This window comes from Eretmochelys imbricata, chromosome 1 (assembly GCF_965152235.1).
Source record: "Eretmochelys imbricata isolate rEreImb1 chromosome 1, rEreImb1.hap1, whole genome shotgun sequence".
NCBI classification, from domain to species: Eukaryota; Metazoa; Chordata; order Testudines; family Cheloniidae; genus Eretmochelys; species Eretmochelys imbricata.
The window spans coordinates 15,330,639-15,358,399 of record NC_135572.1 but is presented as its reverse complement, the minus strand read 5'-3'; the positions used below and the strand labels follow the sequence as shown (position 1 = coordinate 15,358,399).

The 27,761-nt window shown below is 47.2% G+C and overlaps 1 protein-coding gene across 1 annotated transcript in view; it reads left to right on the top strand.

The window, feature by feature from the left end:
* MAP6 (microtubule associated protein 6) overlaps window positions 1-27,328 on the top strand; it is a 76,013-nt gene extending 48,685 nt beyond the window's left edge. The window contains exons 2-4 of the mRNA XM_077841848.1: window positions 9,163-9,376; window positions 11,291-11,487; window positions 27,259-27,328. Coding sequence (XP_077697974.1) covers window positions 9,163-9,376; window positions 11,291-11,487; window positions 27,259-27,328 — 481 coding nt within the window. The remainder of the gene's footprint in view (window positions 1-9,162; window positions 9,377-11,290; window positions 11,488-27,258) is intronic.
* The last annotated feature ends 433 nt before the right edge of the window (window positions 27,329-27,761 follow it).

Below are 27,761 nucleotides of genomic sequence, written 5' to 3'. Positions count from 1 at the left end.
GCAAATCTGTTAATCAAGTAGGGCTAGATTGTGGTTAGATTTGCCCTCAAGGGTGCATTGCTATCTTACCGTGCTGGTTTTCTGAGATTCTCTAGAGTATTTCTGATGTCACTCTTCTGCACCGTGTTGTTTGCAGTGGAGCAGGGATAAGAGCAGATGCAACTTCTGTGTTGTGCTGTATGGGGGCCACGATGCATGGCTGGCACATTAACTTGGGGTCCTCATTCTAGTGCTGTCTTGAGCTACTGACTCTAGCATCCTTCATAAACAGGTGGAAGGATTGACTCCTCCTAGCTGAATTGACCACATCCTGTGGAGGATATGGTACATGGATAGCATGTTAGCCTGGTCCCTCTTACAGCCTTTTTGAACTCATGCCTCTTGCGCAGTAAGAGAGGATCCCTACAGACTCTTTCCCCCTCTTGTGTTTGAGTTCAGTGCAGGGTAAGACCTAGCGAGGCATATCCATAGGTTTTATTTCCCCTTGATGATTGCTCCTCTGTTTGATTGTTGTTTCCCACTCACACATTAATACATCAAACTGATTCAGGATATTTGTACATAACTGATACATTCATACCATGATACTGCAGATATTTTGTGCAGTTCAAATTCTGCTCTCAGCCCTGCTGGCAGATGGACCTGAGCCAAATCTCAGTGAAGCCAAGGGGAAAGACTCCCATTCACTTCCGATGAGGCTGGAGCAGGCCTTCAGTCTGCAGTTTCTCCATGAACTTGAACAGAGCTACTGAGCTTTTTACATAGGTATAACTGTAAGCAGGGGTTGCACCAGTGACTGTGGCAAAGTTGATAACAGTGTCCCTTTCCCTTGACGGATCAGCTGTTACTGGGTATTTCAGCTTCCCTCTCACGCTCATATGGGATCTTCCCAGTCACTGGGAATCCTGAAAGTTGCCAAGCTCCTGCAATTCCTTTGGTGCAAGAGTTTCAGGAGCTCAGCACCTCCTCTTGGGGTTTAATCCATTGTTATGCTCGGAGGGCTAGGTGTGTTGAACCGTAGGCCCCAATATCTTTATGCCATTGGTCCTTAAGGCCATTGATACAAGTGGATAGATAGTTGGAACTCCATAGTTCATTTGCAACTAGGCCTTTCTGCTGAGCTGGCCAACATTGGTGTCAATTAGTACTGGCTCTTCTGGTGGTTTTGTGATCTGGGCTCTTGTCCATTAGGAGCTGGATTGAGACAAGGCACTTTAGAAAATGCTCAGTAGGGATCAGTTCTCCCTGGCGCAGGGATATGAACTGGCCTAGCTAATGATCCCGTACTATCTAACTTCTGTCTAGGCCACCAGCCCCATTTCACACAGATGACCAAGAATTTAATAATTTTATTAAGATAATGTTGAAATAAAAAGAAAACGGTACAGAGTTCAAGCACAGAAGTTTCTGGTTATCAGGGAATAAGGTACAGATTATCAAGGGGTGTGAAATTCGGTTTAGGAACAGGTGGCGTAAGGAATACATAATCTGCAATCTCCCTGATTGGGGGTAAAAGTTTAACCGGTCAAAGTACAGACATAGAGATATGGGGCTATGTTGTCCATATAAGGGAACCATTTTGGGTCAAAAGAAAAGGAGTACTTGTGGCACCTTAGAGACTAACAAATTTATTTGAGCATAAGCTTTCGTGAGCTACAGCTCACTTCATCAGATCATCCGATGAAGTGAGCTGTAGCTCACGAAAGCTTATGCTCAAATAAATTTGTTAGTCTCTAAGGTGCCACAAGTACTCCTTTTCTTTTTGCGGATACAGAGTAACACGGCTGCTACTCTGAAACCTGTCATTTTGGGTCAGTAAATTATAGATCTGAGCAAATAATTGGTTTTTAGGTTCATGGGCCAAACCGCAACATCTGAAAAATAATTGAGCTCCATTCGAACCAAAACTGAAGTCTTTTTTTTCTCACCAAAAGGAAAAAAAAAAAAAAGGAAAAAAAAATCATTACAGGTCAAACAAAACATTTTGTTCAACCCAAAACTAATTTGGGGGGGTTTCTTCATTTTGTTTTGGGTCATTTTGGGGTGTTTTTCCACTTTTTAAATTAGCTAATTTTTTTAAATGAAATGCCATTTTGAAATGAAAAATCAAAACATTTTGTTTCTAAGTGGCTGAAAGGAACAGTGTCAACTTTTCTGAAATTTTTTTCCAATTTTTGGGGAGCCAAAACTTGTTCCAAATTCACAAATAGTGGTTTTTGGTGAATACACTATTCCCTGAAAAAAATTGCCCAACTCTAGTCAGTACTGACCTGGACTGCAATCCCATCAATGACTGAAGGGCGAAAGGCTCCATAATTCATTACGAACTCCCTGAGCCAACTGCTTCTCCAAGTAATACGAATAACAATAGTACAATTTAAAAAAGTATCTGTGACGTTTGTATGGCTGCATGTAGAAATTTGATCTTGTAATAACCCACAGTCCAGGGGGGTCTTTATTTTTAACATAAACAGATCACGTACTGGCTTGCAGGCATGCGCGGGGGCCTGTTTTTTTTGCCGTTAATGTCCATGGGATGTTTGCCGCTAGAGTTGAGCTTAACCACATTTTGGTCCTAAAGCTCTTATCTGACCCACCTGAGCAGTCCTACTGGATTTGTGTGAGTAGGATCACCCGATTGGATCAGACCTGTGGTCCATCCTATCCAGTCTCTGACAGTGGCGGCCACCAGATGACCAGAGGAAGGTGCAAGAACCCGACAGTGGGGAGTTGTGGGGTAATCTGCCTCCTACACATAGCTCTCATCCTGGTCTCTAGTTAGAGATTAGCTAAGACCCAAAGTACACAATGCAGCATGAAGTTTATTATCCCTTCCAAAATTATTGTTGTCATTAATTATAACAACTCTGGACATTCTTGATGTCCATGTAAATGTTCAGTCCCTTTCTGTTAAGTCCTTGGCTTCGGTGACTTCTTGTGGCAGAAAGTTCCAGAGGTTCAATCACATGTTGAGTGAAAACGTATTTCTTATCATAGGTTTTGAATTTCCCACCACTGAATTTAATTGAATGTCTGCTTGCCATGTGTTATGGGAGAACAGAAGTTCCCAATCTACCTTCTCTACATTCATTATTTTAAATGCTTTCATTATGTCCCCTCGTTTTAAGATGAGTGCGGTATTGTCCTCTGTAATTTATCTGATGTGTAAAATCAGGAGTCTAGGGCCAGATTCTGCCACCCTTACTCACATAGAGTAGTACTTTGCTTCTCAACTAGTTGCACTGAGCTGAACGGGGCTACTCAAATAGTAAGGAGCTACTCCCCATGAGTACGAGCAGCAGGATGTAGCCCTTAATTTGTGCCGGCCAGACTTTTCTGAAGAAACATTTATCACGCCTAGTTCATGCTAAGTGGATTTTGCAAAGGGTTCTTAAATTTGCACTAATGGAGTTGCCAAACATGCTGCACTAGTGCAGTCTGCAGCCATCAGAGTTTGTCTCTGACAGGAAATGTACTTCAGTTTCCATGTTAAAAGGAGATAATTGAAGGTGCTTTCTTTTTAACCTGGAGCCAAGGCAGAAGTGGATGTGATGGAAGCAAAGGGAATGCATATTTTATCAGCGCATGCTCATATTTGGGTTTAATTTCTGCTTTGATTTATTATGTCCCCTGCTGCACACCTTTCCTCTAATTTTATCAGTAGCATTTAACCTATGAAAAGCAGTTTCTTTTTAGTAACAGACTAGTGCCACTTAATGTTATCCTAACCAAAATGTTTTTCTTAATAAGTGATTTATCAATCTATCTCTTTGTGTACAGCTCCCATCATCTTATTTGAGCACCTGGGCTCCTAAATCTGTTCCACCACTTTGGTACCTTAGCAGCCCAAACACCGCTGTCCAAGTAAATTCAGTGTTAGAATCTGGTTGCCCTACAGTGTCTGATCACAATAAGGAAGGAATCTGGACGAGGTATTTTTGGGTGGATAGAATAGGAGACGGGGATTCTATCCTGTTCACTGTTTTCTAAGCCGAGGTGATAAGTAATAGTGCTTCATTGTGTCATAGCCTTCCTTCATCAGTCTGGAACTTAAAAACACAGTAACAGTTTACTGGTAGGTAGAACGCAGGAGTGGGTAGCAAATATAACCAGCGTATTCCAGGTTCTAAATCTTTGCTAAAAATAATTTTGTGCATTGTTGTGTAGTCATGAAAATATTTTTCTAACTCCCCAACACAAAGTGGATCACGTGACATCCAGTTTCTATTGCTCAAACTCTGGTGGAGTGAGTATACTTACAGATCGGCTGAGTCTGCTCAAAGCTGACATTTTTGGGGCAAAGGTTTGTAACAGGGTCACAGTTTCTAGGCCCTTGCATATGAATTCAGGGCTCCTCTCTTAAGCCAGGCTAAGATCAAGGGTGGAACCCCGTGTAAAGACCTTTTTACCACCCTGCATAAAGATGCAGAATAAACACTGTTGATTCATGCTGGCAGATGGATCTTGTTAGCGTCAACCAGAGTATAAGGGAAATTGAAGTGTGCCTCGAGAGCAGAGAGAACCATGGGCTGGCATAGAGGAGATGCTGTTGGGAAGCCCTAGAAAGTGGATAGATTGGAACCATGCACAGGGTGTACAATGACAGTAATCACCAGGGACCGAAAATGGGACGTACTAAGAGCAGGGGCATTTAGCACTGAGCCTGAAGGGGTATGTCTCCCCAGCGACTGGGAGGTGTGAGCCCCAGCTCACGTAGAAATACATATCCTAGATGGCAGCTCGGGCTAGGCCTCCCGAGGACGCACCCAGCGATTTGGATGGCCTTGTACTTGGGCGGCGCACCCAAGCCGCCACCCAACATGCCAGGGCTATGCTGCTACTCTTAGGGGCTAGCTCAAGCAGAGCTAGCCCATGTGTGTCTGCTCAAGCTGGGAATCCCACTCCCAGCTGCTGTTTACACGTACCCAAGGAGGAACTCCTTTCACTGCTAGCTGTAGCAGACTCCTATCTCCTGTGGACCAGCCACTGGGAGGAAACCCGTAACATTCGATGAACCAGGGGTTACATGTGCAGGCTCCATTTGTAGCATCTGCTTCCAGGTACGTTTGAAGTGATCAAAGCCAAGGAACACCAGGTTCTCATCTCAGTTACACTGATGTAAATCTAGGAGACGCTGACTCCATGCATGTCAGTGGAGTCACTCCAGATTAACACTAGCGTAACTGATAGTAAGATCTCTCCCTTTGGGTGCAGAATTAATTGGACCTCCTAAGCTCATTGTGAGCAAACATAAACCAGTCTGAAAGCCCTGTGGGTTGTAGCTTGAAATGGTATCACTCTCTGAACCAGTTAAACCTGACCCCTGTAGGCGCTGGCTTCAAAACCTGACGGAGATGGGAGAAATCAATGCCTACCTGACTTTCAGTGAGCATCTCCTCAGGTGGCTGCCAGCCACAGAGCTAAGCTCCGGTTCAGCCAGTATCTCACAGGTGTGTGCGTGTGGGTTATTTGCTTCATCTTCACTTGCAGTCTCCATTAACCCTCCTGGACCGAGGGGGAATCAACTCTGACATATGAATGAAAAGAACCACTATGAATCCAGCTGGCCAACAGTAGAGTCTCCCTGCAGAATGAAAAGGAGTACTTGTGGCACCTTAGAGACTAACCAATTTATTTGAGCATAAGCTTTCGTGAGCTACAGCTCACTTCATCGGATGCAGAATGGGGGCCTCACCCAAAGCTCATTGAAGACAGTAAAAAAAGACTGCCATTGACTCTCATGGATGTTGACTCAGGCCCGGCGTATCCTATAGTCAAGTCAGATAGCTCACTAACCACTCTGTGGAATATTACCCAGGGTCAGAGGTACTGTATGATTTCATACAATGACATGCTAATCGTTGTCCTCAGTTGCGTATTTTGGGTCAGTCCTTACTTGGTCAAACGCCTGTTAACGGCAGTGGGAGTTTTGCTGGAGGCTGGAGTGTGGGATTTGACCCGTTAGTAGTCACTGAATTCCACAGGCATGGCTTTTATACTGGGGAGTTCAGTGATTTTCAGTTAGTTCTTTTCGGATCTTCCTCACCTGTGCCCGGGGCTGGATGGCGAATCAGGAGCGAGCTCCTTGGCAGCCTCCTGCCTGCCTTTCACCGAAAGAAATACCTCCTTAAAAACAAACTCAGCAAAATTAAAGGAGGGAAAAAATCTGAAACAAAATCGGGTGGGCTAACCGAGACTGTGCTTACTGTGCCCATTCTCTCTTGCACATGCTCACTGCTGCAGTCCACGCCCAGCCTTTCTTTCATATTGCCTGTTTGGGGCTAGGAGGTGGCTTTGCCACAAGCCCTGTATAAGGGGCCATGTGTGATGATTAGCCTGCTTCCTCTCTCCCATGTGGTCCAAGGGGCAAGTCCTCTGCACCAGCACTTTACCATACTGCCGGTTCATCTGTGCTGGTTGTGGGAGAGGGGGTGGAGTCAAGGATCCGACAACTTCCCAGACCTGCTTGCCCAGTTTCCAGCCCCCTGTACTGGGGGTGGAGTAGCAGCTTTGTGGAGGCCGTTGTCTCACTTCAGCCATACGTGCAGCTGGTGCTGGGAAGCGAGGAGGCATCTTATGCCTTTGTCTCCTCTGTGTGGAAGCATAACATAGGTTCCATCATGCTGTTGGACTGTCAGTTCCTCAGGACAGGAATCTTGTGCTCCTACCTGTTTGCAAGGTGCCTCACAGCCTTCTGGGGCAATGCAAATATTAAATAGTAATGGAGGAGCATTCAGCGTCACAACCACTTGCTGCCAGGCTGAATCTGTTTCATTGTTCCAGGATCAGCTGACACAGCACAACAAAGATGCCATGCATCCAGAGTATACCACAAGGGGGCGTTTTGTTCTGAACAAAGCCTCCATTTTTGTTTGAAAGCAGCATCTCTTGGCCATACAAACGCTATTGAATAAGAGCTTCATTTTAATTTGTTCAGTGCTGGCCACAAATAGGCTTTCACCTTGTTACACTTTATGTTTTGACACTGCTAGCTAGTTTGCAGAGTTGTTAGAGCCATGTTGGTCCCAGGAGACAAAGTAGGTGAGGTCACATCTTTTGGTGGGAGGGACAAGCTTTTGAGCTACACAGAGCACTGCATCGGGTGTGGAGAAGATAAATACAAAGTAGGACAGGTTGTTAAGCATAAGGGGTTCACACATGCTGTAGGAGACCACTTAAAATGAAGTGGGTAATTAACACCTCTGCAGAGGGTTATCAGGAAGACACTCTAAGCCGATGGGAGAGAGCTTCTCCAGTCGGCATAGTTAATCCACCAGACAATGAAAGGATTCAATAATTACAGAGCCGGAGAGAAAGGAAGAAGTAGAGGCAAAGGAAATAAATGTTTTTAGCTGAGATCTGCCATAAAATAGGGAGTTGAGGTGGTGTGGAGATACAAGGAGGCTGTTCCAACTGGTAGGAGTTGCAGAGGAGAAGGCTCTTTCACCAACAGTGACTAAGTAAAGGTAAAAAGTTCAAAGGCTAGATGGGCAGAGAGAAGAGGCAAGAAAGCAGAGAGAGGAACATTCTGTGAGGAAGCAGAAGCAAGAGGCTTGTAAATACAAGACCAAATGGGTCCTCAAGTGAAAGGTATTGTTAAAATTTAAATGACTCTGGGAGCTTTTACCAGCGTCAAAGATGGGTCATAGCACCCACAGAGACGTTGCAGCCACAGCAGGAGGGATAGAAGTGCATGCATGCAGCGCTTAATTTCCTTCAAGCGTTGTAAAAACAGACAAGTGCTGTGCTATATGGATGAAATTCACCCCGTGCAGAGGGTTAACGCATCACCTACTTGAACCCTTAGGACATAACTGATGCACAGATCTTGTGCTGGCTCCCTGAGCACAAGTGAATTTCACCTGTAGGTAAGGAAATGTCGTAGCATGGGATTCCGATTTTGTGTTTCGTGCAGCTGGTCAGGAAATGCTTCTCCTTTTTTCCCTGAATACAATTTTGGTGAAAAAAAAATTTTTTGTCAACAGTTTGTTTGAAATTTTTCCAGATTGTGGATTTTTTTTTAGTGGAAAAAGTTGGGTTGTTTTGGTTGGTGAAAACAAAACAATTTTTGTTTGCTTTTTTTCTCCCAAAATCCCTGAAAATTTTAAACAGAAATGGAGTCTTTAAAAAATTTCTGATTGACCAAAAAGCCATTTCCCCACCAGTAAAAGTTTTGATGGGAAATTTTCCACTAGCTCTAGTGTTTGCCTTCAGGGGCTAATGAAGAGGAGAAGCAGAGATGTAGCTACCAGTGCTGGTACGCATTGCAATCTGGGAGTACTTGTGGCACCTTAGAGACTAACAAACGATGAAGTGAGCTATAGCTCACGAAAGCTTACACTCAAATAAATTGGTTAGTCTCTAAGGTGCCACAAGTCCTCCCGTTCTTATTGCAATCTGGGTGAATCCTAAAAAACCCTTACATAATTGATAGATGTGCAGTCAAAGGGATGTGCTAAACCAGGGCTTTAATGTATACGTTGTGGTGCAAAATAGTACAAATGGCGCAATACAATCCCGAGATGAGTGGTGATCGTAGAAAACACTGGATTCTTTACATTTGACACTCACCTAGCTGGTTCTCTTACAGGTAAACTCGCTGATAACAAAGCTCGTGTGCTGAGATGGGAAACCAAATGTTTACTGTGACATCCAGTAACCCTGCACATTCCTCTCTCTTTACATATAAATTTTCATCATAAGAATAAATGCATACAAGAGTCTGGAATCTCTCCTTGGGCTCTCCAGAGCATAGGTGAAGCAATATAGGTTTAAGAGGCACTGAGGCCAGGCCAGACTTTCAAAAGGGCTCAGCACCCACATCTGGGACCAGATTTTTAAAGGCCCAGCTATTTACACACCTAAATTAAGTGGTGAGATTTTCAGCCTCCCAGCAACGGCTTTTGTTTCAATAGGCCAGATCCGAGTAGGAGTTTTGGCAATGGGCAATGGATCAAGCCCAACGGGAGCTGTTGGATGCTGAGTTCTGTCAAATCTGGCCCCATATGTCTATGGCATAGAGTTTTCAGAATGCAAAATATACAGAAGGGGAAGGGCCATCTAATGAGATGTCTGCTAAGAAAGGTTGGTTTAGTTTTCACAAGCCACCCATGTTCCCGTTGTTTTAATTTCTGCCTCCTGTTTGTTTTTTTTGAACCCTAGAAATGAATTCAGACCTTGGGTAGATGTCAACAGAGTCAAGCTTATAAAAGCTAAGCCTCAATACAAGCCCCCGGACGAGAAAGTGAGCCACGAAACCAGTTACAGCTCTCAATTCAAGGGGGAGCCCAGCAAGCCTGTACAAGCTGATAACAAATTCATCGATCGCAGGAGGATACGCAGCCTGTACAGTGAGCCCTTCCAAGAATCTTCAAAGGTGAGAAATACAGTGTAAGGGGACAAGGGCCAGCACGTGTCTGCAGCAGGGCATAGCTATGAAGACTTCACAGCACTGCTTAGTTTCATTCCACTTCCCATGGCTTATTCATTTCTGGCCGGGGACCCTATTAGGAATCGTTCTCTGACACCCCAGTAAGAGGCATGGGGCTGAATCCTTAGCTGGTGTAGATCAATATAACTGCACTGAAGTCAGAGGTGGGATGCTGGATTACAACAGGTGCAAGATCTGGCCCCAGGACAATCTCTTTGTGTTTGCATTTCCCTGATCTCTAATGTAGATTATTATTACTTGGTAAACACAAAGCTACAAATGCGTTACCTTCTTGTCTTTCACCCCAGTAACATGCTAAGGGCCAGATCCTCCGTTGGTGTAAATGGAGGTAGCTCCATTGACTTCAGTGGAGTTACACTGATTTACAGCAACCACGGATGGGTCTTTAAATGGATCCGATCTGTACAATTTTGGGTCTGGATTTTTTCCTTCATCCCAGAGTTTGGGGTTGTGCAGTTCTTCGAGGTGTTGTTTGGTCCCAATATAAAGAGAGACGGGGTCAGATGGGAAATTCTGCTTCCAGTGGGATTCTGAACCCCACCCCACCCCCCCAAGTCTGGGAGAGAGAATGGGCTGGATCCAGGGTTTTGCTTCGCACCTTCCCCTGATATCATTCCAAGTCCACGCTTGGTGCTGCTGTTTCTTTTGGCAGTAGATGAGCCCCAGGCATCCCATTGTGTTTTTCCTCCATTGTATCAACCTGAGAAAGGAGCGGAATAAGGAGCACGCCCACCCTGCCACCCCGCGTCGGCAGCCCCCCAAACAATGGAACTTATAAAGCATCCAACAGAGGATCCTGTGACTCTTCCCCTCCCCTTTGTTCTGGGCCATCGTTTCCCTTGTCTGATCCCAAAGAAAGGCCACGCCTAATGAGATTGCAAAGGCCACTCCCCAAATCAGCCAGTCAAGGGGGTGACAAAATGTGCCCCCTGCCTCCAGTGACTGACCAGTATCCCTGCATCCTTCTGTGTTTACTCAAAACCTGGGGAGTCCAACATATCACATCAAAAAGCCCCTTTTGCTAAGCTGACCCTAGCAGCCATTGTTCGCAAGGTTGCTGAACGCTGACAGCTGTTTTCCTCAGTGGTGTCCCGACAGCCACATGCATTATGGAGACGTTAGAATGAGACCTTGGACGGCATCCTTAAACAAATACAATAAGGCCCTGAATGACGTCTCCTAATGAGTAGAACTCCTTAGAGCGCTCAGAGTCAGGCCACACATTTAGCTGGCTAAAGCGTAGCTTCATTTACTTCAGTGCCAATATGTCAATATACCTTGTGCAGGACGGTCTGGCGCTTTGTACTTAAATAGCATTAGCCCCAACACTTGACTTAGGGCTTGCCTACACAGAGACTTAGGGCTTGTCTACATAACCCGCTGGATCGACGGGCAGCGATCGATCCAGCGGGGGGGGTCGATTTATCGCGTCGAGTCTAGACACGATAAATTGACCACTGAGCACTCTCCCATCAACTCCGGTACTCCACCGAGACAAGAGGCGCAGGCGGAGTCCACAGGAGAGTGTCAGCAGTCAACTTACCGCAGTGAAGACACCACGGTAAGTAGATCTAAGTAGGTTGACTTCAGCTACGTTAGTCACGTAGCTGAAGTTGTGTAACTTAGATCGATTCTCCCCCTCCCCCCGCAGTGTAGACTAGGCTTAGTGCATGGCAAACTGGGGTGTAAATCAAAGTCTCCGTGTAGACAAGCTCTTAAATGCGAAACATAAATAAATACAAATTGCCATCTCTTTGATGATGTCTCTCTCTAAATCCTGTTTTTCTACCTTTTCCTGTGTGTTTCTGTGTTGGCGGTTTGTATGTTACGTCCATCCAGGTGGAGAAGCGTAGTGTTCAGCCTTCCAAACCAAAAAAGACAACGACGAGCCATAAACCACTGAAAAAGGCCAAAGACAAGCAGATTGCATCTGGCCGGGCTGCCAAGAAAAAGAGTGCTGAGAGCTCCAGTGGGACAAAGCCAGAGGACAAGGAGAAAAGTAAAGAGATGAACAATAAATTGGCTGAGGCTAAAGAGTAAATTTCACTGCACTTTTCTCTCTCTTTTTTTTTCTTTTATTAAATAAAGGCCACAAAATTAATTAGAGGCTTCTAATCTGCTTTTGTTCTGATTGTATTAGAAGCTTGTATGTTTTATTTCCAAGGAGGATTAGGAATCCTCATTTCAGAGGTCAGGTTTTTGGCTTTGCCTGTACGACACAGATCTACACAGAATGATGGGGAGAGGATGAGGAGGGTGGAAGGCACAGAGGATTGTAGGATTACAAAGGTTTTCAATTAATTGTGTGCTGCGAATGTATTAAAAGGCTTGTCTCTTTCCTTGGGCCTGATCCTCCAGTGCTTTGATGGTGTAAAGCTGCCATTTGTTCCACTGGTGCAGGGAATGGGCTCAGTTCTGTTCCCAGGAGCTGATCCCATGAGGCTGAGTGTCCTTTGGAGGTGCTGAGCTTTGTCTTCTCCCATTGGCATCAACAGTATAGGAGAGGTGCTCAATATCTTGCAGGATCAGGCCCTGCAAACCTGGCATAACTCAGTGGAGTCACTCCAGACTCACACTACTGGGACTAAGAGCAGAATTGTTCTCAGAGACATCAATGGGCATTTGGCCCAAGGAAGTGATGAAGGCTCAGATCCCTTGTAAGGAAAGATTTTGGGCTAGATCTTCAGCTGGTATAGATGGGCCATGCCCATTTACACCAGCTCAGGATCTGGCCCTGTGTTGCAGCAGAATGGAAAGTGAAGTAAGGCACAGAGAGAGTCCAGCTGGTTGCAAAGATTTCCTGAATGGGCTTCAGGTCAGACTCTGCAGGTTGTTCCTCCCTGTCATTTTCCAGGATCTGCTTCTTTTTTATGATTTCCGATTTGTTTTGGATCTTGGTCTGATTCCTTTGTTTTTCAGATGCAGATGGATATTGTGTGCAACAGGAGTAGGAGGAGGTTTCAGAAATTGATTCAATTTGCAGACATGGCTTCTTTATGGGTAGCATGGAGCAAGTCACCATTGTTAGCTCTGATTGCATTTTCATACACAGTGCTAGGAAATTGTCACAAGCACAATAGTTTTAAATATACCTGCACATTAAGTCATGGTTGCTCATAATTGTGCGATTGGAGCCATGACTCAGTTATTGGGAGCCCTAACCTCCAACTTGGCCAAATCCTCAAGCTCTCAACTCAGTGTTTATTGTGTCCTTACTCTGGTAAATTCCCACCAATGTCAGTCTGACTCAGTAAACAAAGGCCTGTTTCCCAGCTGGTATCAATTGCATTGCTCTGCTGAAATCGATGGAACTATATTGATTTACACCAGCTGCGAGTCTGGCCCAGAGTGCTGATCTCAGCATTCGGTTCACAGATTCAGCAGGAGCTAAGAGAGCTAAGTACCTTGCAGGATTGCTTTAGCTTACAAAACGGAGACGTTGAACCACCTGGGTAATAAACCCCCAGAGCAGCTGTAGGAATCATTCCTGTTTGGCCTTGGTTAATCCTTTTTGTTATAGCTCAATCCAAGTTGCAAATTTCACTAGGCAAAAGCAACTTGGGATGATGTTAGGTGAGAGCTCCAGGATCATATTGCTGTAGTGGTATTGGAAAAAGGACTATCTTGCTTCTAGATTATATTAGATTTCAGTTAAATACTTGCAAGGGTTTGTTTGTTTTTCTGGAGATGGCGATTTCAGTTTTCAGAATCTAAATGTTTGTCATTTGGTATGTCTGAAAAATTAAAAGGGGTGCCACAATGGAAGGGTAAGAGAAGGTTTCTAAAGATTAAGGAAGTTCTATGCTATGGGAATAGCAAACTTTGTTGGCCCGAGTAATGAATACATGCAAAGTTTAGTGTGTTGTGTAATGTGTCCTGTTTGCCTTGTGCTAACAGCCTAAAGCTTTTGAGTATAAATAAGTGTAATGTTCTGAAATCAGTGGTGTATTTCCAAGTTTAGCTGTGTTAGAACTGTGTAGTATGAACTAACCAGGATGTTTATGTGGAAAAAAAATATATATACATACATATACCTCCAATATTTAGGAGGAAACCAGGGAAATCCTCCAGGAAGTAAAACTGTGGAACTGTTTGCGAATGTAATGCATTTTTGACATGCATGCTTCATGGAGAACCTCACTGAACTGTCTATAATGGTCATCACTATTCCGAGTGCTCAGAAATTGAATGGATGTTGCGCAACTGCAAACCTCAGTTCTGTCTGCGAGTGCAGAGTAGCTCAGCAAAGGGTTTCATTGAACTCATGAAAGAGAACGCATGTTCCTTGCATCAAAACGGAGGTTTGTTAACTTTTCGGAGAGAGCTGAGCCTCAAAGACTCTGTGACGCTTGACCTGTTGACGGATGCCTCCGTTCACCGTTACACTTCTCTGGCCGTGCCTACGCTGACAAGCTGACAGGGCCACCGCTGTACCCATGCAGCCGTGCTGCTCTCACAGCGCTCGTGTAGCTGCAGGATGCCAATAGGAAAGAGCTCTCCTGTCGCCACAATAAAACCAGCTCAACGAGTGGCAGTAGTCATGTCGGTGGGAGAATGTCTTGCCACTTATGCCAGCAAAACTTATGTCGCTCCAGGAGGTGTTTTTTTCACGCCCCTGAGCGACAAGACTTTGCTGATGTACGTGCTAATGTAGACATGGCCTCCATAACATACCTCCTTATCTCAGGTAGAGGATAGCAACAGTTAAGATGATGAAGCATCAGAGCAGTTAAAGCGTGAAAGTAGTTTACAATAGCCAGAAACACTGGCTCCCTCACACAGGAGAGAGACTGTATCCATTCATTGCAGAGGATCGTTCATTTTTGCCCATTAGCATCCATATTAATGCGTCACTAAGTGCCAAGTCCACTGGAAGTTAATGGGACTAAAATGGGGCCCTAAGAGATTTAGCAGTAAGTCCCTTGGATAGGCCCAATTTTGTCCCTATATGTGCACACTATTGAGGGCCCCAGGCATGCATTGAAATGCATAGTTTGGCCCGGGGATTAGTATTAGGAGATATAATAAAATCAGGTCTTAAGGTCAAACTCTTCGTTGAGTTGCACTCCATGCTAGCCCACTGACGTCAGATGGGTTACGTGCGGCATGTCTCAGCACAGAATTTGGTCCTAGGGGCCTCATCTTGCCTTAGTTTGTGATGGAACTCCTACCAATGTCAGCTGTGTGCCTGGATTCAGGACAGTGTATAGCCCTCCACCTGCTTTCTCATTGCTCCGACATAATATCCACAGAGTGAATTTAACATTGATCAGAAAGGAGATGAAATCTTTGCTCATTCAAGTCCACTTTGGATGCTAAGCTTGTGGCTTTAATTTGGCAAGAATTTATTCTCTGATTTTGGGTTTCCAACTGCCACAAAGGCAGTTATACTTCATTACCAATTTATCATATGTTTTGCTCTCCTGGTTAAAAAGTGCTTGCTTTATCCTTGTGAGAATTGCTATGGTTTTGACCACCTGCTTTCTTATTTTCACTATGTCTTCTTATTGTGCTGTCACTCCCTTTTGCAAGATGGTGCTAAATGCCAACAGGCTTCTTTTTCTGACTGCTTTGCAAATCCATCATCCGCTTCCTCATCTGCAATGTTTCTGGTGTAAATACATGACTCCCATGTACTCTTGCCTTTTCGAGGCAGTTAGGAAGTGTCTAATTACTATTTTGTGGCCTGGCTTTGGTTGCATATCACAAATTGTCTCTGTAATGTGTTGAGCACACCACCTCTTGGTGCTACTTCATTCTTGCTGTTAGTATGAGAATGATGAAACAAAAAGATTAATGTATAGCCAATTGATTGTGACGTGCTTGTGATCTTTGCTTGCTCAAAGGGTTTTTTTTCCCCAATGATAAATAAATGCTGAAGACGAATACCACCTTCTTGATCTTGTTTTCTCGCTAAGAAGCACAACTGAGTAAGTGAAGGAAGCACCCTTTCCAATGTTTTACATTGGGAGAGCCATGCTGAGTTTCATATTGCAGAGATAACAGTGAGAGGCTGCAATCTGGCTCTCTTCAGATGGCTGCTAAAGTCACATAAGCATGAACTGAGGGCTAAACATTGGCAGAGATGAAGATGGACAGTGAAGTCATGTGAACGAAGCAGGTAGTTTGGATTTTATTTCTAATCGGTGACGTGTTGAACAGAGGTCTCCTGCTCCGTGCCCCTGTGTGCAGGAGGTTACTGGGCAAGACTCTCTGCGCCTTGCTGCTGTTCGGATCACAGTCAGCCAGGCCACAGAAACATGGCCCAATGCGGAGGAGGAGAGGAGCTCCTGCCAAGAGCATGATGGCTGAGTTATTAGCACTCATACCTGGCATTCCGATAAAGCCACTTAAAGCCCATTGAAGTCAATTGGGAGTCTTTCCATTGCCCTCAATGGATTTTGGATCAGGCCTTGAGCGCAGAAACTTACGCTCAGGGTTCTCTGACATGATCATATAAAATGAAAGCTGCCCAGCGGTGAACTAACAATGGCACATCCTCAACCACAAGCCGGGAAACTCAGAATCCTACTCTCAACACCAGCGCTTGCATCCTATCTTGCCAACAGTCATATCCAGGTATTAGGAAGAGTTGGTGCCCATTCACAAGCTGGTCCATATGCATAGATGACCAGCAGCAGGGGGCTTACACAGGCAGTCTATATGAAGCCAAACAATTTTTTGACCAAGGTCCATAAAATCCGTGCTGGGAAAATAGTGCATTTGTTTTGCCTGACTTTTTTTTCAGTGGTAATTAGGCGACAAAGGGTTAAAAATACATGTTGGAACATGTACTATATTGGCTACATGAGGGAGGAAGAATGGTCTTATTTTGAGCAGTGGATTGGAATCCAGGACTCCTGAGTTCTGTTTCTGTGTGCCACTGATTGGGGCAAGTCACAGATTAATTTATTTGTGCCTCAGTTTACCCATCTAAAGCTAATAATACCCAACCACCAAGATGTTCTTCAGGGGCTTAATTAACTGAGTATGAAGCACTTTGAGCACCTTGGATGAAAGTTTCTGTGTAAATGCAAAGTATTGGTGTAGATAGTAATGTAAATGTGATTCCTAGCTGGGAAAAAAGATGAAGGGTAGAGGGGGAAGGGGTGATATTTTGGCTTCAAGTTATGAACAGCCAGAGAACTTAATTCAGCTTTTTTCATCCAGATCTGTAAGCTTCTGCCTTGAATATTACCTCTATTCTCATTTAATGAATGCTACGTTAACACACTGGGCCAGATCCTCAACTGGAGAAAATCTTCTGTCCTTGGGCCAGATTTGTGGCTGTTGTCTGTTGGCATAGCACTATTGACTTCAGTGGCACTATGCCCATTCAGACCAGCTGAGAAACTGGCCCATGTAAAAAAAAAATGACATTATACCGTATGTCCTACCAGATTTCACACCCATGCCTAGTCTACAAACAATCTGCTAAATATATTCCATTTCCATCAAGTGCTGAAAACAACACCCTGTTCTAGCCTCAGCAACTTCTCAGAGACACACACGTACCAACCTGTGGTCAAGCATGACAACCATACAGCCGTAAAACGTTTCAGCTGCTCTAAGGGTGTCTCAGCCACAGCTCTAATTTCCAGAGCTGTGTTTGCCTTCAGCTAGATCGGGTAGATAGGGAAAATGTGTGTCATTAAGAGTACGCAATTTGGATGTGTGTGTTTGTAATTGTGGGAGCTCATCAGAATTGTTTTCATACATCCAGTATTTATGCACCCGGATCTGACCTACCATTGAATCACTGAGCACCTCTGCTTAGCATTCCAACAAGAACCTGCAGGAAACCCCCATGCGCAGTGCTGGAAAACGTGATTTAGAATTAGCTGTGAATTTCAAGCGCTACATATATGTGAATAATACATTTTGAAGAGACTGTGTGGCCTAATGAATGAAAGATAGGCTTAGACACCAGGAACTCTTGGGGGGCTAATCACAGGTCTGCCTCTGACTCACTGTGTAGCATGGAGCAAGTCACTTACTGACACAATTCATCTGTCTCAGAGGGGTGTTGTGGGACTATCCGTACAAAGCTTTGAGGACAAGCATTATTTAAAAAGGGATGTTATGCTTTGTAGATCACTTAAAATGTGGAGAGACACACCCGAATGAGCACAGTGTTGGATATGAATTTAGGGGAGAAAAGATTTAAAAGAATTGAAATGTATAAATTAAAACAACCAACGGTCAACTTTACTTCACTACACCCTCAGAAACCGAATGTTTGAGGTTGGCTTGAGCTACCAGTAGCTGGCCAGTCAAAAAATGGTTAAATCTGACAAAATACACTAGATTTCCCTTCACAATTGGCTATTTTTAGGTTGCCTGGCTGGCTAAGATGTGGCTTTGGATTGAGATATTCCAAGTTGTGTGTCTAGATCTCCGGATCATCTTCGAAAATCTCAAATTTTTAAACTAATCAGTCCCAATTCCTGACTGTTAAAGTCCAAGTAAGTCAAGAATATATCTCACTGGTTGATGCGCTACCCGCAGAGATGAGTCCTGTCTTTTGTGTCTCAATATTGTAGGCATTAGGATATACGGGGCCATCTGCCACTGCCAAAGAGAACAGGAATGTCAAGGCAGAAGTCTCTGTCATTGCTGGTGTTTCCCAATGTCTAGAAATAACTGTGTTCTTCTTTCAACAACTGCAGCATCAGAAACTAAAGAACTATACTGGAACAAGAAATGTTTCTCTAAGTGTGGACTTGAATATATGCTAGCATTGAGTGCTAAGAATATTATCCCCAGTGCTGTAGCAAAATACCCTGGTGCTTCCATCTTCCTAACCAGATCTTGGCCAGATCTTGGCCACCTATCTGCAGTAGCTACTTGGTAAGTCTGATTTAACTGTGGGTTTAAGGGCCCAATCATACAGATCCTTACTCATGTGAGTAAATCTATTGAAATTACTAGGATTACTCACACGAGTAAAGGTTTGCAGGCAGGGGTAATAAACCCCTGATATTTGATGACCGGTGGCTCATGGTGAAGTGTGGAGATTCCTTGTAAACAACATGGATTTCTGTTTCAGGCTGCCTTTTGAAAAGCTACCTACCCAATGAATGTCAGAATGGAGGACATGTGAGGCTCATGACAAATCTGTGCATGGATTGAAAGGATCTTTGGGTGTCTCGATTGCCTGCTCGCTCTACGGAGAGGCTGCTGCATAAAGCGAGCTACAGGATGGAGATGTCCGTACTCTCTCAGAAGACAGTGGCTAAGAAGGCAAAGTAAACGTAAGCAAAGCTGGAAGGAATGTTTGCCAGCAAAGAGAAAATTCATTTCCAATAAACATTTGTTGAGATTTGAAACTACTTTGTTGTCATCATGATACCTCATGATCTCCCACCCTCATCGGCTTTTAAAGCAAATTGTCTGGTGTAGTAGTGGCCTTTCTTCACATCTTCCTCGGCCAGCAAGACACTGTTGCATGGGATGCGTGGGCTGCCTTGCTCCATTCTATTAGGGTAGGCCCCTTGCCCATACACTGAAACTCACAGGGTTCCTTACTGAGCTGACAGGGCCATGTACGTCCTGGGAGCTGACGTCACCCCAAAAGGCCGGGCTTTGCCCTGGGCTTTTCCATCTCAGCAGCAGGTGTTGCGGGAAGGGCAGGGAGAGGCGGCTGCAGATCAGGACAGGGCTGTGCATGTGCTGTTTCGAAGCTGCTTTCAGTGCTGCCGTCTGCTGCGCGGCGAGAAGCTGCTCACGCGGCACCTGAATCCCCAGTCCTGCTAGCTGCCTGTCTGTGGAAGCCTCCTCTCACTGGGACAAGCCTAGGTACCCCGGGACCCTCTTGGGGCAGACTGTGGCTCAGCCACCCTTCAGAGAGGAGAAAGGTCACCACCACCTCCTCTACCTTTGTCATTGCACGCTGCTTCCCCTTTTGCTCTCTGTGCGCCTCTCTCATTCCCCCCCGCGTTCTTCACTCGCCGTCGTTTTGGCAGGGTGTGGTCGTGCAGCCCCTCCCACACCCTTAAACCTCTCCCGCTTCCCGTCCACTAAGCGCCTTCTCCTTCCAAGCCCTCCTGAAAACCTGCCTCTGACAGGAATCCCTCCACCGTCCCCACGCCCTCCCCGAGCGCCTGTCTCGTGCCTTGTCTCCTCTCTTGTGCAGCGTCAGCTCGTCGGGGCTTCCCTGAGCTTAGACGTCCGTCGCTATGTAACTGGTGAGAATAAACAATGATACCTCACCCCTCCCGGGCCCCACTTCCCTCTCTGTCGGTTGTGCAGCTTCGGCACCCCCGTCTGCCAGAGCGCGGTCTGTCTGGCCTGGTTACCTGGCCTATCGTAGCAGCCTTTTGGGATTGCTGAGCTTGTGGTTCTGCTCCCTCCCACACCCCTGGCTGATGGCAGCGGGGGACCCCACTCGGCCCTCTGCCTTCTGCACAAGCGCACTCCCACCTCAGCGCTGTCACGTGACCTTCTGCCTTTGCGGCCCTGGTGCTGCTGGCAGAACGTGGGGGGGCTCCGCGCGGAGGAATTCGTTGGGGCTCCTGGATTTTCATGGGACGGGGCAGCCATGTGAGCTGCGGAGGCTGGGAAAGAGCTCGCATAGCCCAGAAGGGCAGAGAAAGCTGCAGAAGCCACAACAGCAGCAGATGCCCACGCTTCAGCCTTTCCTAGCAGAACAGAGAAAGCAGCGGGAGCCACATCAAAAGCTGCATCCGTGGACATCAAAGCAGCCGTCTTTTCCAGAGGAAGCTGCAGCGGCTGGATCAGCAGCAGGAGACGTTTCAAGGGTGGATTTCAACAGGGCTGCTTGTAGCCTGAGTCTGGATGACAGCCTGATGGTTCTGGTTTGCACTGCTCATCTTTGGCCTGCCCTTGTGAGGGGCAGAGCAGGGACTGCATTGAGACCGACAGAGTCACAGCTCGATCCTTGCTTCTCAGTTCCTACAGCATCCCACCACAAAATATTCTATAAGGAGGGTAGGGGTAGCAATGCGTATATGCACTCACTGAACTGCTACCCATCACCACACTCTGCTCCTAATGACCTCCAGCGGGAGACCTGCCATTGTGTACAATGGGATCACAGGGTGCAGTTAGCCACAGAGAAAGAGCAGCATGTTAGTAAAAGACTGGATGAGGAACAATGGGAGCCAGCCAGTCACCACTGAAAAGGCTTCCTTCAGGAAATGTACTAGTGTGTGACATCATAACACAGTGCCAGCTACAGGCATGCGAGCAAGCCAGAGACAATGTATGGCATGAGGCGCATGAGGGAGCTGGAAGGCTCGAAGGGGAGAGAAGGCAGAGATGTGTGGCGAGAGCCAGGCCACTATGAAGGACAGAGCTGTTCCCCTTAGTTCTGATCATAGCGCTCCTACAGGGCCAGTTTCTTGATGCCCTTCCTCTCACTGAGTACTAAATGACTCTGCATTGAAATCAATGGGATTGCTAGCAGGATAATGGACTATCCACTGTGAGTCAGGGTATCAGGATCTAACACCTCCCAACCCTCATGCTTTACCTGTCTGGTGCTGCGCTCAGTCCACCAGTGCAACGCAAAGGCATGAGGCCCTGTATTTACAAAGCACTTGAAATATTACCTAGTATGCTCACACTTCTCAGAAGACGCAAGGGAAGCATAGTATTACTCTCCGCCTTCTACATATGAGCCACAGAGAGGCTAAGGCCTAGATCCTCAAACCTATTTGAGTGCCTAGCTCCCACTGAAATTAACAGGAGGTAGGCGTCTAAATACCTTGGGGATCTAGGCCTAAGTGATGCGCTTGAGGCTTCACAGCCAGACATTTGGAGACCTGGGATTGCAATTTAACTTAATTAGAATTTAGCTCAACCAGAAGTTATGGGCTTGGGGCAGAGTTTACTGGGTGAAGTTCTTTGGTCTGTGACAGGCAGAAGCTCAGACGCGATGGCCATAATGGTCCCTTCTGGCTGAATCTAGGAACTTAACGAGTGCCCATCTTCATGCTCAGTCCACTAGACCACACTGCCTCTATCCGTCAGTGTCTTAGAAAAGAGAACACACGGCAGATGCCACAAAATTGGATCCTTCATTGAGAAGGAGGAAGGTGACCAAGGGCTAGATTCACAAAGGGACGTGGGCACCTAACTGCCTCTTAAGGCACCTGAGGCCAACATTTAGGTGTCACTGACATTTACAAACCACCGCTCAGCTGACGCTGTAGGCCCTAGGTGCCTAAAGTTCTGCCAGTGGGTAAGCACAAAGCCGCCTAGGTCCTGCTGTCACCAAGCTACTGGGAGCCCTTGTTCGCACCTGAGCCCTGGAAAAATTATCAAACTAGGCATTCCCCCACTTATCTTGTCTGTGGGCCATGACCTGGTCGGGGTGCTCAGAACATACCTCACCTGCACACACAGCCAGGAGCAGGCACGTAGGGGGCTGGCTGGAGTATGTGTCTGTCCGGGTGAGGGCACTCATCTGGGGTGTGGGATATCCAGGTTTGAATCCCTGATTTAGTTCAGGGACTTAAACCCAAGTCTTCTGCCTCCCCAGTGAGTGACTAACCACAGGGCGGTGGCTATAATGGGCTGGCTTGCATGCGTGCTGCCTCCCACCTCCTCTTTGACATTTCCTACTGCCTAGCATTGGTGGCTCCCTACTCAGCATCCTGCCTTCTGTGAGTCCCTTTCTTCAGTGCCTCATTGTGCCCAGGGAGAGCCTGGGTGCATAACGTGGGGCTGAGGGTTCCACTGGACAGCAGGATGCCTAGGCATTATGTGGCTAAGTCATTGTTATGAATCTAGCCCCGGGTTCATGATGACATGAGCAGAGCAGGCATCTAGACAAATGAATGACATGCAATTCAGGGGCAGATCTTCAGCTGGTGTAAGTGGAGTGGAGCTATGCCCACTGACACCAGCTGAGGATCAGGCCCTTAGGATAAACCAATGTACAGAAATGAAGAAGCTAGGAACAAAAACTCCAGTGCCCAAATGGAACAAGAACATGTATGGTCCCTGGTTCTTCTTCTGGCAAGTGCTGGGTACCAGCACTTCTCCTTATTACGAATTCTTAGCAGCTCAGTCCTTGTTTACCAAAGATGAACCTTACAAATCATAGTAGTTTGCATCTACCTCTTTTTCATCCAAAGCTCTCACAGTACTTCACAAAGGTGGCGAAATCTCATATCCCTAATACACTGAGGCACCAAATGGTTAAGTGACTTTCCCTAAGTGAGTCAGCATCAGAGCTAGGATGAGAAGCTAGGTCCTTTGCCTCCTAGGTTCATGCCCAATGCATAGCGCTGGATCTGGCCCACTGTTTTTAACGGAGCTATGCCCATTCTAAACACATTTACACCAGTGCAAACCAGGATGAGGCGTGCCACTGAGCTCACTGGTGTGACACCAGCGTAGTGGTGATGTAAGGGAGAAGAATCAGGAGGAGGTGGGCTCCCATCTCTGGGTTCCATAACTTGGAAGGAGGGGAGCCCAATGCCTATGGACAATGGAGTCAGTGGGCCCTTTAGGCCCACAGCACCTCTCCATCAAGCCCAGTCAGTTTAGGGCGCTGCATTGAGTGCCTTGGGGCATGTCTACACTGCAGCTGGGAGCCAGCCTCCCCGCCTGGGGCCACAGCCTCCTGTTAGCGCACGAGGGGTTCTGTGCATGACATACAGTATCTCAATCTGTTGTTTAAAGCTGTTAAATGCTGGCCGGTTGTTAAGACACCTGATAATTCACTACTAAACCCCTGCATTTCTTGCCAGATCTCTTTCCCAAGCTGCCTGCAACCAGAGTTATGAGCTGCTGCCTAGCATCCATCCCGTCCTTAGGGCACCGATCTGTCACCTTGTCATAGCACATCATTAATTTCTGCTGCAAACTTGGCGAGACCCCAGTTTTGTTGGATGATACGTTGTCACAGACGGTCCGTGAGAGTGCAAAGAACTTCAGATAAGTGCCTCGCCTGGCTGAGACAACAGGAATTTTTAACACACAGTCTATAAATTGAGACCGTTTTATTTCAGGAGCTGGCTTTTTTTTCAAACCACCCCTTGTTCTGAGGGTAGATAGTTCACCTTCCTGACTCACTTTGCCCAGGTCCACTGAACATGATCCAGTTGGTTGTTTTGCATGTGCTGGACAACGTAGGGGTTGTGGGGGATGTTTTGTTTCTTGTGTCCTTCCTTGAGTAGGGATTTCGCAAGGAATTAATGCAGCCTCCCCCTCCCCCATTTTATTGCCTGTTGTGAATGAGCTTTATTTGAAATGACTATCACACCATTATTCTTATTTCAGTTTCTCATGAAGGATGCCAAAGAAGGGGGAGGTGGGGGCCTGGTGGACCTTTTCTCATCTAGGAGGCTGGTGCATAGCCTGCTGGGACATACCCATCTCATGGCCATTCAGTGGCTTACATGAAAGAAGCTGGTGGTCTCAGCTCAGCTCCTAGGGGAGAACTGTTCACAGAACGAGTGCTGCATGGAGACTGAAAGGCCCTCTCAGCCCTAGTGTGGTTTGCTAGGGTGTCCGCTGACACATTCCCAGAATACTGAGCATTCTGGTACTGCTGGGAATGGCGGAGGCCTGCCCCCGCTGGTCTGCCTTCACATCCACGGTGTGTACGAGGTCATGCCACACAGAGAGTACACCATTTTGAAGACTGCGCTCCTCCACCCCCGGCCAACATGGCCTCTTCAAAATGGCATCCCCATCCGATACTGGACAAAACCAGGTCCGGTTTTGTCTCAGTACCAGACAAGGGACAAACCACCCAAAAAGAGGACTGTCCAGATTAAATACAGATGAATAGCCTGCCCATGTGTTGCTGGATGAGGCATATTTGCACAGGGTGATGCAGGGGAACTTGCATTGCTGTTCCTGTTCTATGCCAAGAGGACTTTGGCCTCCAAGGTTATGTCTACACTGCATCTTGGAGAAAGCCTTAGAGCCTGGGTTCGCAGACTCATGTGAGCACCTTCAAAATCGCTGTGTAGACATTGCTTTGATGGTGCACCTTGGGCTAGAGCTCAGGCTCTGAACCCCACCCTTGGCTTCAGAGCCCCAGCATAAGCCACTGTGTCTACACAGCTATTTTTAGCACATTAACAGGAGTCTGTGGACCCAGGCTGGGAGGCTGGCTCCTAGATGCAGTGTAAATATGCCCCAAGGCACTCAGTGCAGCGCCTTAACCTGACTGGTCCAGGCGGGGCACTGCCATAGGCCTGACACTCCCACTGACTCCACTGTCCTTAAGTGTTGGGCTCACCTCCTTCTTGGGGTCCCCCCCTTCCAAGTTATGGCCAGCTCTCAGCTCTCTCACCGCACACCCCTGGCCTCTGCAGAAAGCCAATTGTGTTACCAGCTTACTCCCTGCTCCATGACTGCTCCGTGGAGTGGAGAAGTGCCCACAGGCCCCCTGCCAATATGTTCCGGCAGAAAAATCCACCCTGCTGCAAGTGTGGAGGTCAGGTAAACCCTGGACACATGAGCGAGATTGTCCCTAGCTGAGCAGCTCCCAGTCCAGGCTCTAGCCTGAACTGGCATATAGCCTCTTGCAGGGAAAGTTGTGCTCACAGGCTGCAAACCAGGATTGCACTGGATTCGATCAGATGGGCAGACACTACCTACACGCACATGGGCAGGGCGCTGGCCACAAAATCCACCCTGCCTTTTAATCCCCAACTATCATCGGTCTGTACATATGGCCAGAGCCTGCGTATGAATCTTATTGAAAAGGGCAACGCAATTCCCAGATATTTCAAATGGCCGCCAGCAGCCATTTAAAATCTGGCCTGGATTCCGCCCGCATCTCCGTTCTGCCTCTGTGACCTCAGAGAGCCCTTCCCACCCACTGCATCTCTCCCTTCCCATACTCCTCCCCAGCCCCAGAAATCCCCCTTCCATTTCCTTCCTGACCAACATGGATCCCATCCATTGCCCTTCCTGACCCCATAGATCCTCTCCTTCCAGCTCTCACCTGTTGCACGCCAAACCCGCAGACCTCCTTCTTTCCCCTCCAGGGGCCAATCTGCCTCCTGCCCTGATCTCCCTCAGCTTGTTCCCCCACTATCCTCCCTGATTCCAGGATCCTCTCCCCTCCTGCTTCCACTTGCTACCTGCGCTGACCCCAGGCATGTAGCACCTCCTACTATGGTCCCCATGGACTGTCCTCCTTAGCACAAGGGCCCAGCGCCTCAGCTGGTTACATCAGCATCGACTCCTATGGAACCTGCTGCCCCTGTGGAGCGCTAATCAATACCGATGCCCAACATCTGAGTCCTCCCCCCCCACCCCAAAGAAACAACAACAGGATCTGTCATCATGGGCGGTGGGTATAATAGGCCAGGGGAGGCTAAGCTTCCTCTGACCCGCTGCCAGATGCTTGGCCCATAGTGGCCCTGCCTGCGCTCTGCCTCTTCCCCTCCCTGCTCCACCCTGCCCCGAGGCCCCCACCGCCCACCGCTGCTTTGTGAGTCTGTCTCTCCTTTCCTTCACTCCACCCACCCCCTCTCCAGAGGTTGCTGCTGCTCGCCACATCCCTCCTCTCCTCCACCCCATCCCCTGTGGGGACTGGGGGGTGAGGAGGTACACAGCGAGCGGGGAGTGTCTTGTGGGATAGAGGGTGAGGAGGGAAGAAGACAAGAGGTGGATGGTGGGGGTCTTGTGGGGCTGGAAGGGTGAGGAGGGACGTGGTGGGCAGGGAGGTCTTGCAGGGGTAGGGGGGTGAGGAGGGAGCATGATGACTGGTGGATGGTGGGGGTCTCACGGGGGTGAGGAGGGAAGTGGCGGAGGGGGGGTCATGCAGGGGTGGGGAGGTGAGAAGGTATGCAGCGAGTGGTGGGCGGGGGGGGGGCCTTGAGAGGAGTGGGGAGGTGAGGAGGGAAGCGGTGAGCAGCAGTGGGGGGGCTGAGTGGGGATGGGGAAGGGCCTGGGGCAGAGTGGGGGACAGAGAGCGAGCCCCCAGGGGAAGCTTCACCCACCACCCATGTCTGTCAGTTCCCTTGGATTGCTGAATTTACATATGAAAGGTGTTGGCAGAGTGGAATCCTGGTAGGGTGAGCAGAAGTCCCGATATTATTGGGACCGTTCCAATATTAGGGCCTTTGTCTGACATATGCAACTATACCCCCATTTCCCCACCCCCAAAAGAAAGTGTCCCGATTTTTCACATTTGCTATCTGCTTACCCTAAACCCTGGCCTGTATTATTCAGGCAGCTGCTGTTTGGTAAAGCCAATCATTTTAATGACCCGGCAGGATCCGAGCACTTCAGGAGTCCCTAAGACGCTCAGGGCAGACAAGTCACCCCTTAATTTATAGCACACAGCTCCCTTATGTCACAGGGCAGTCATGGCTCGCTTTGAGGGAAAGACACTGCTTCTTTGTTGTAGAATTTTACAGTGAGACACCCTTTGACTGCCTATGCAGGTTATAATCAATTGGCAAACATTTTTCATCCCCGATTTGTGGCTTCCCATTGGGACTGATCCTGTTTGTGCCCAAACCCAGAGCAAGTCTGCTGAAGTCAATGAAGTGGCACAGGTGTAGTAAAACCAGTGCATGGGCCTGACCCAAAGCCCAGTGAAGTATATGGAAAGACACCCATTGACTTCAATGGGCTTTAGATCAGTCCCTAAATGAGAGCAGAATCAGGCCCATCGTCGATACGGTGATCGTAGGAACTATTTATTGGGTTTATAATAAATGAATGCACTCCATGCAGTGATTCACTGCGAGGCCAATACCAACTGGCGAGGGCGGGCGGGCGGGGGGGGGGGGGGCATGTTCTGTGGTCTTTGATCACCGGTTCAGTCTAGCAGCTGTGGAATGACTCTCTTTTTCTGCTTGCAGGACCCTCGATAAAGCCACCGGTGCTACAGACCAGGAACCAAGTACCTTAGCCCAGGACCCACCTACATGAAGTGAAGCACTTCATTCTGAGCGGCGGCTGGGACAAACACAGCGCTTGCATGAAACATGTATCGTCCTATGGCGTACAATAAAAATGGTGAACTGCTTGGAATGGGATCTTCTGTTGCCCATCAGGCACTGAAACGTTACTTCTATCTGCGTCATTTATTTTACTTGATCATGATAGAATTGATATTTGGTTGAGCAGGGGAAGCCAATGGGTCTGAGGCTTCCCTCCCTTACACTGGTGAAATGCCACTGATTTCAGCTGAGGTACTGTGGCTGATATTGGCTGATGGGAGACAGACTCATGCAGGTATCACATTGGATTTTAGGGCTTGTCCTAGGAGCCTAATGGCCAGTGTCAGCAGTTCTTTTTGTAATCCTCAAAGGATCAATGCCATATAATTTCTTAACTGATGTTTAAAAACCCGCATTTGGAT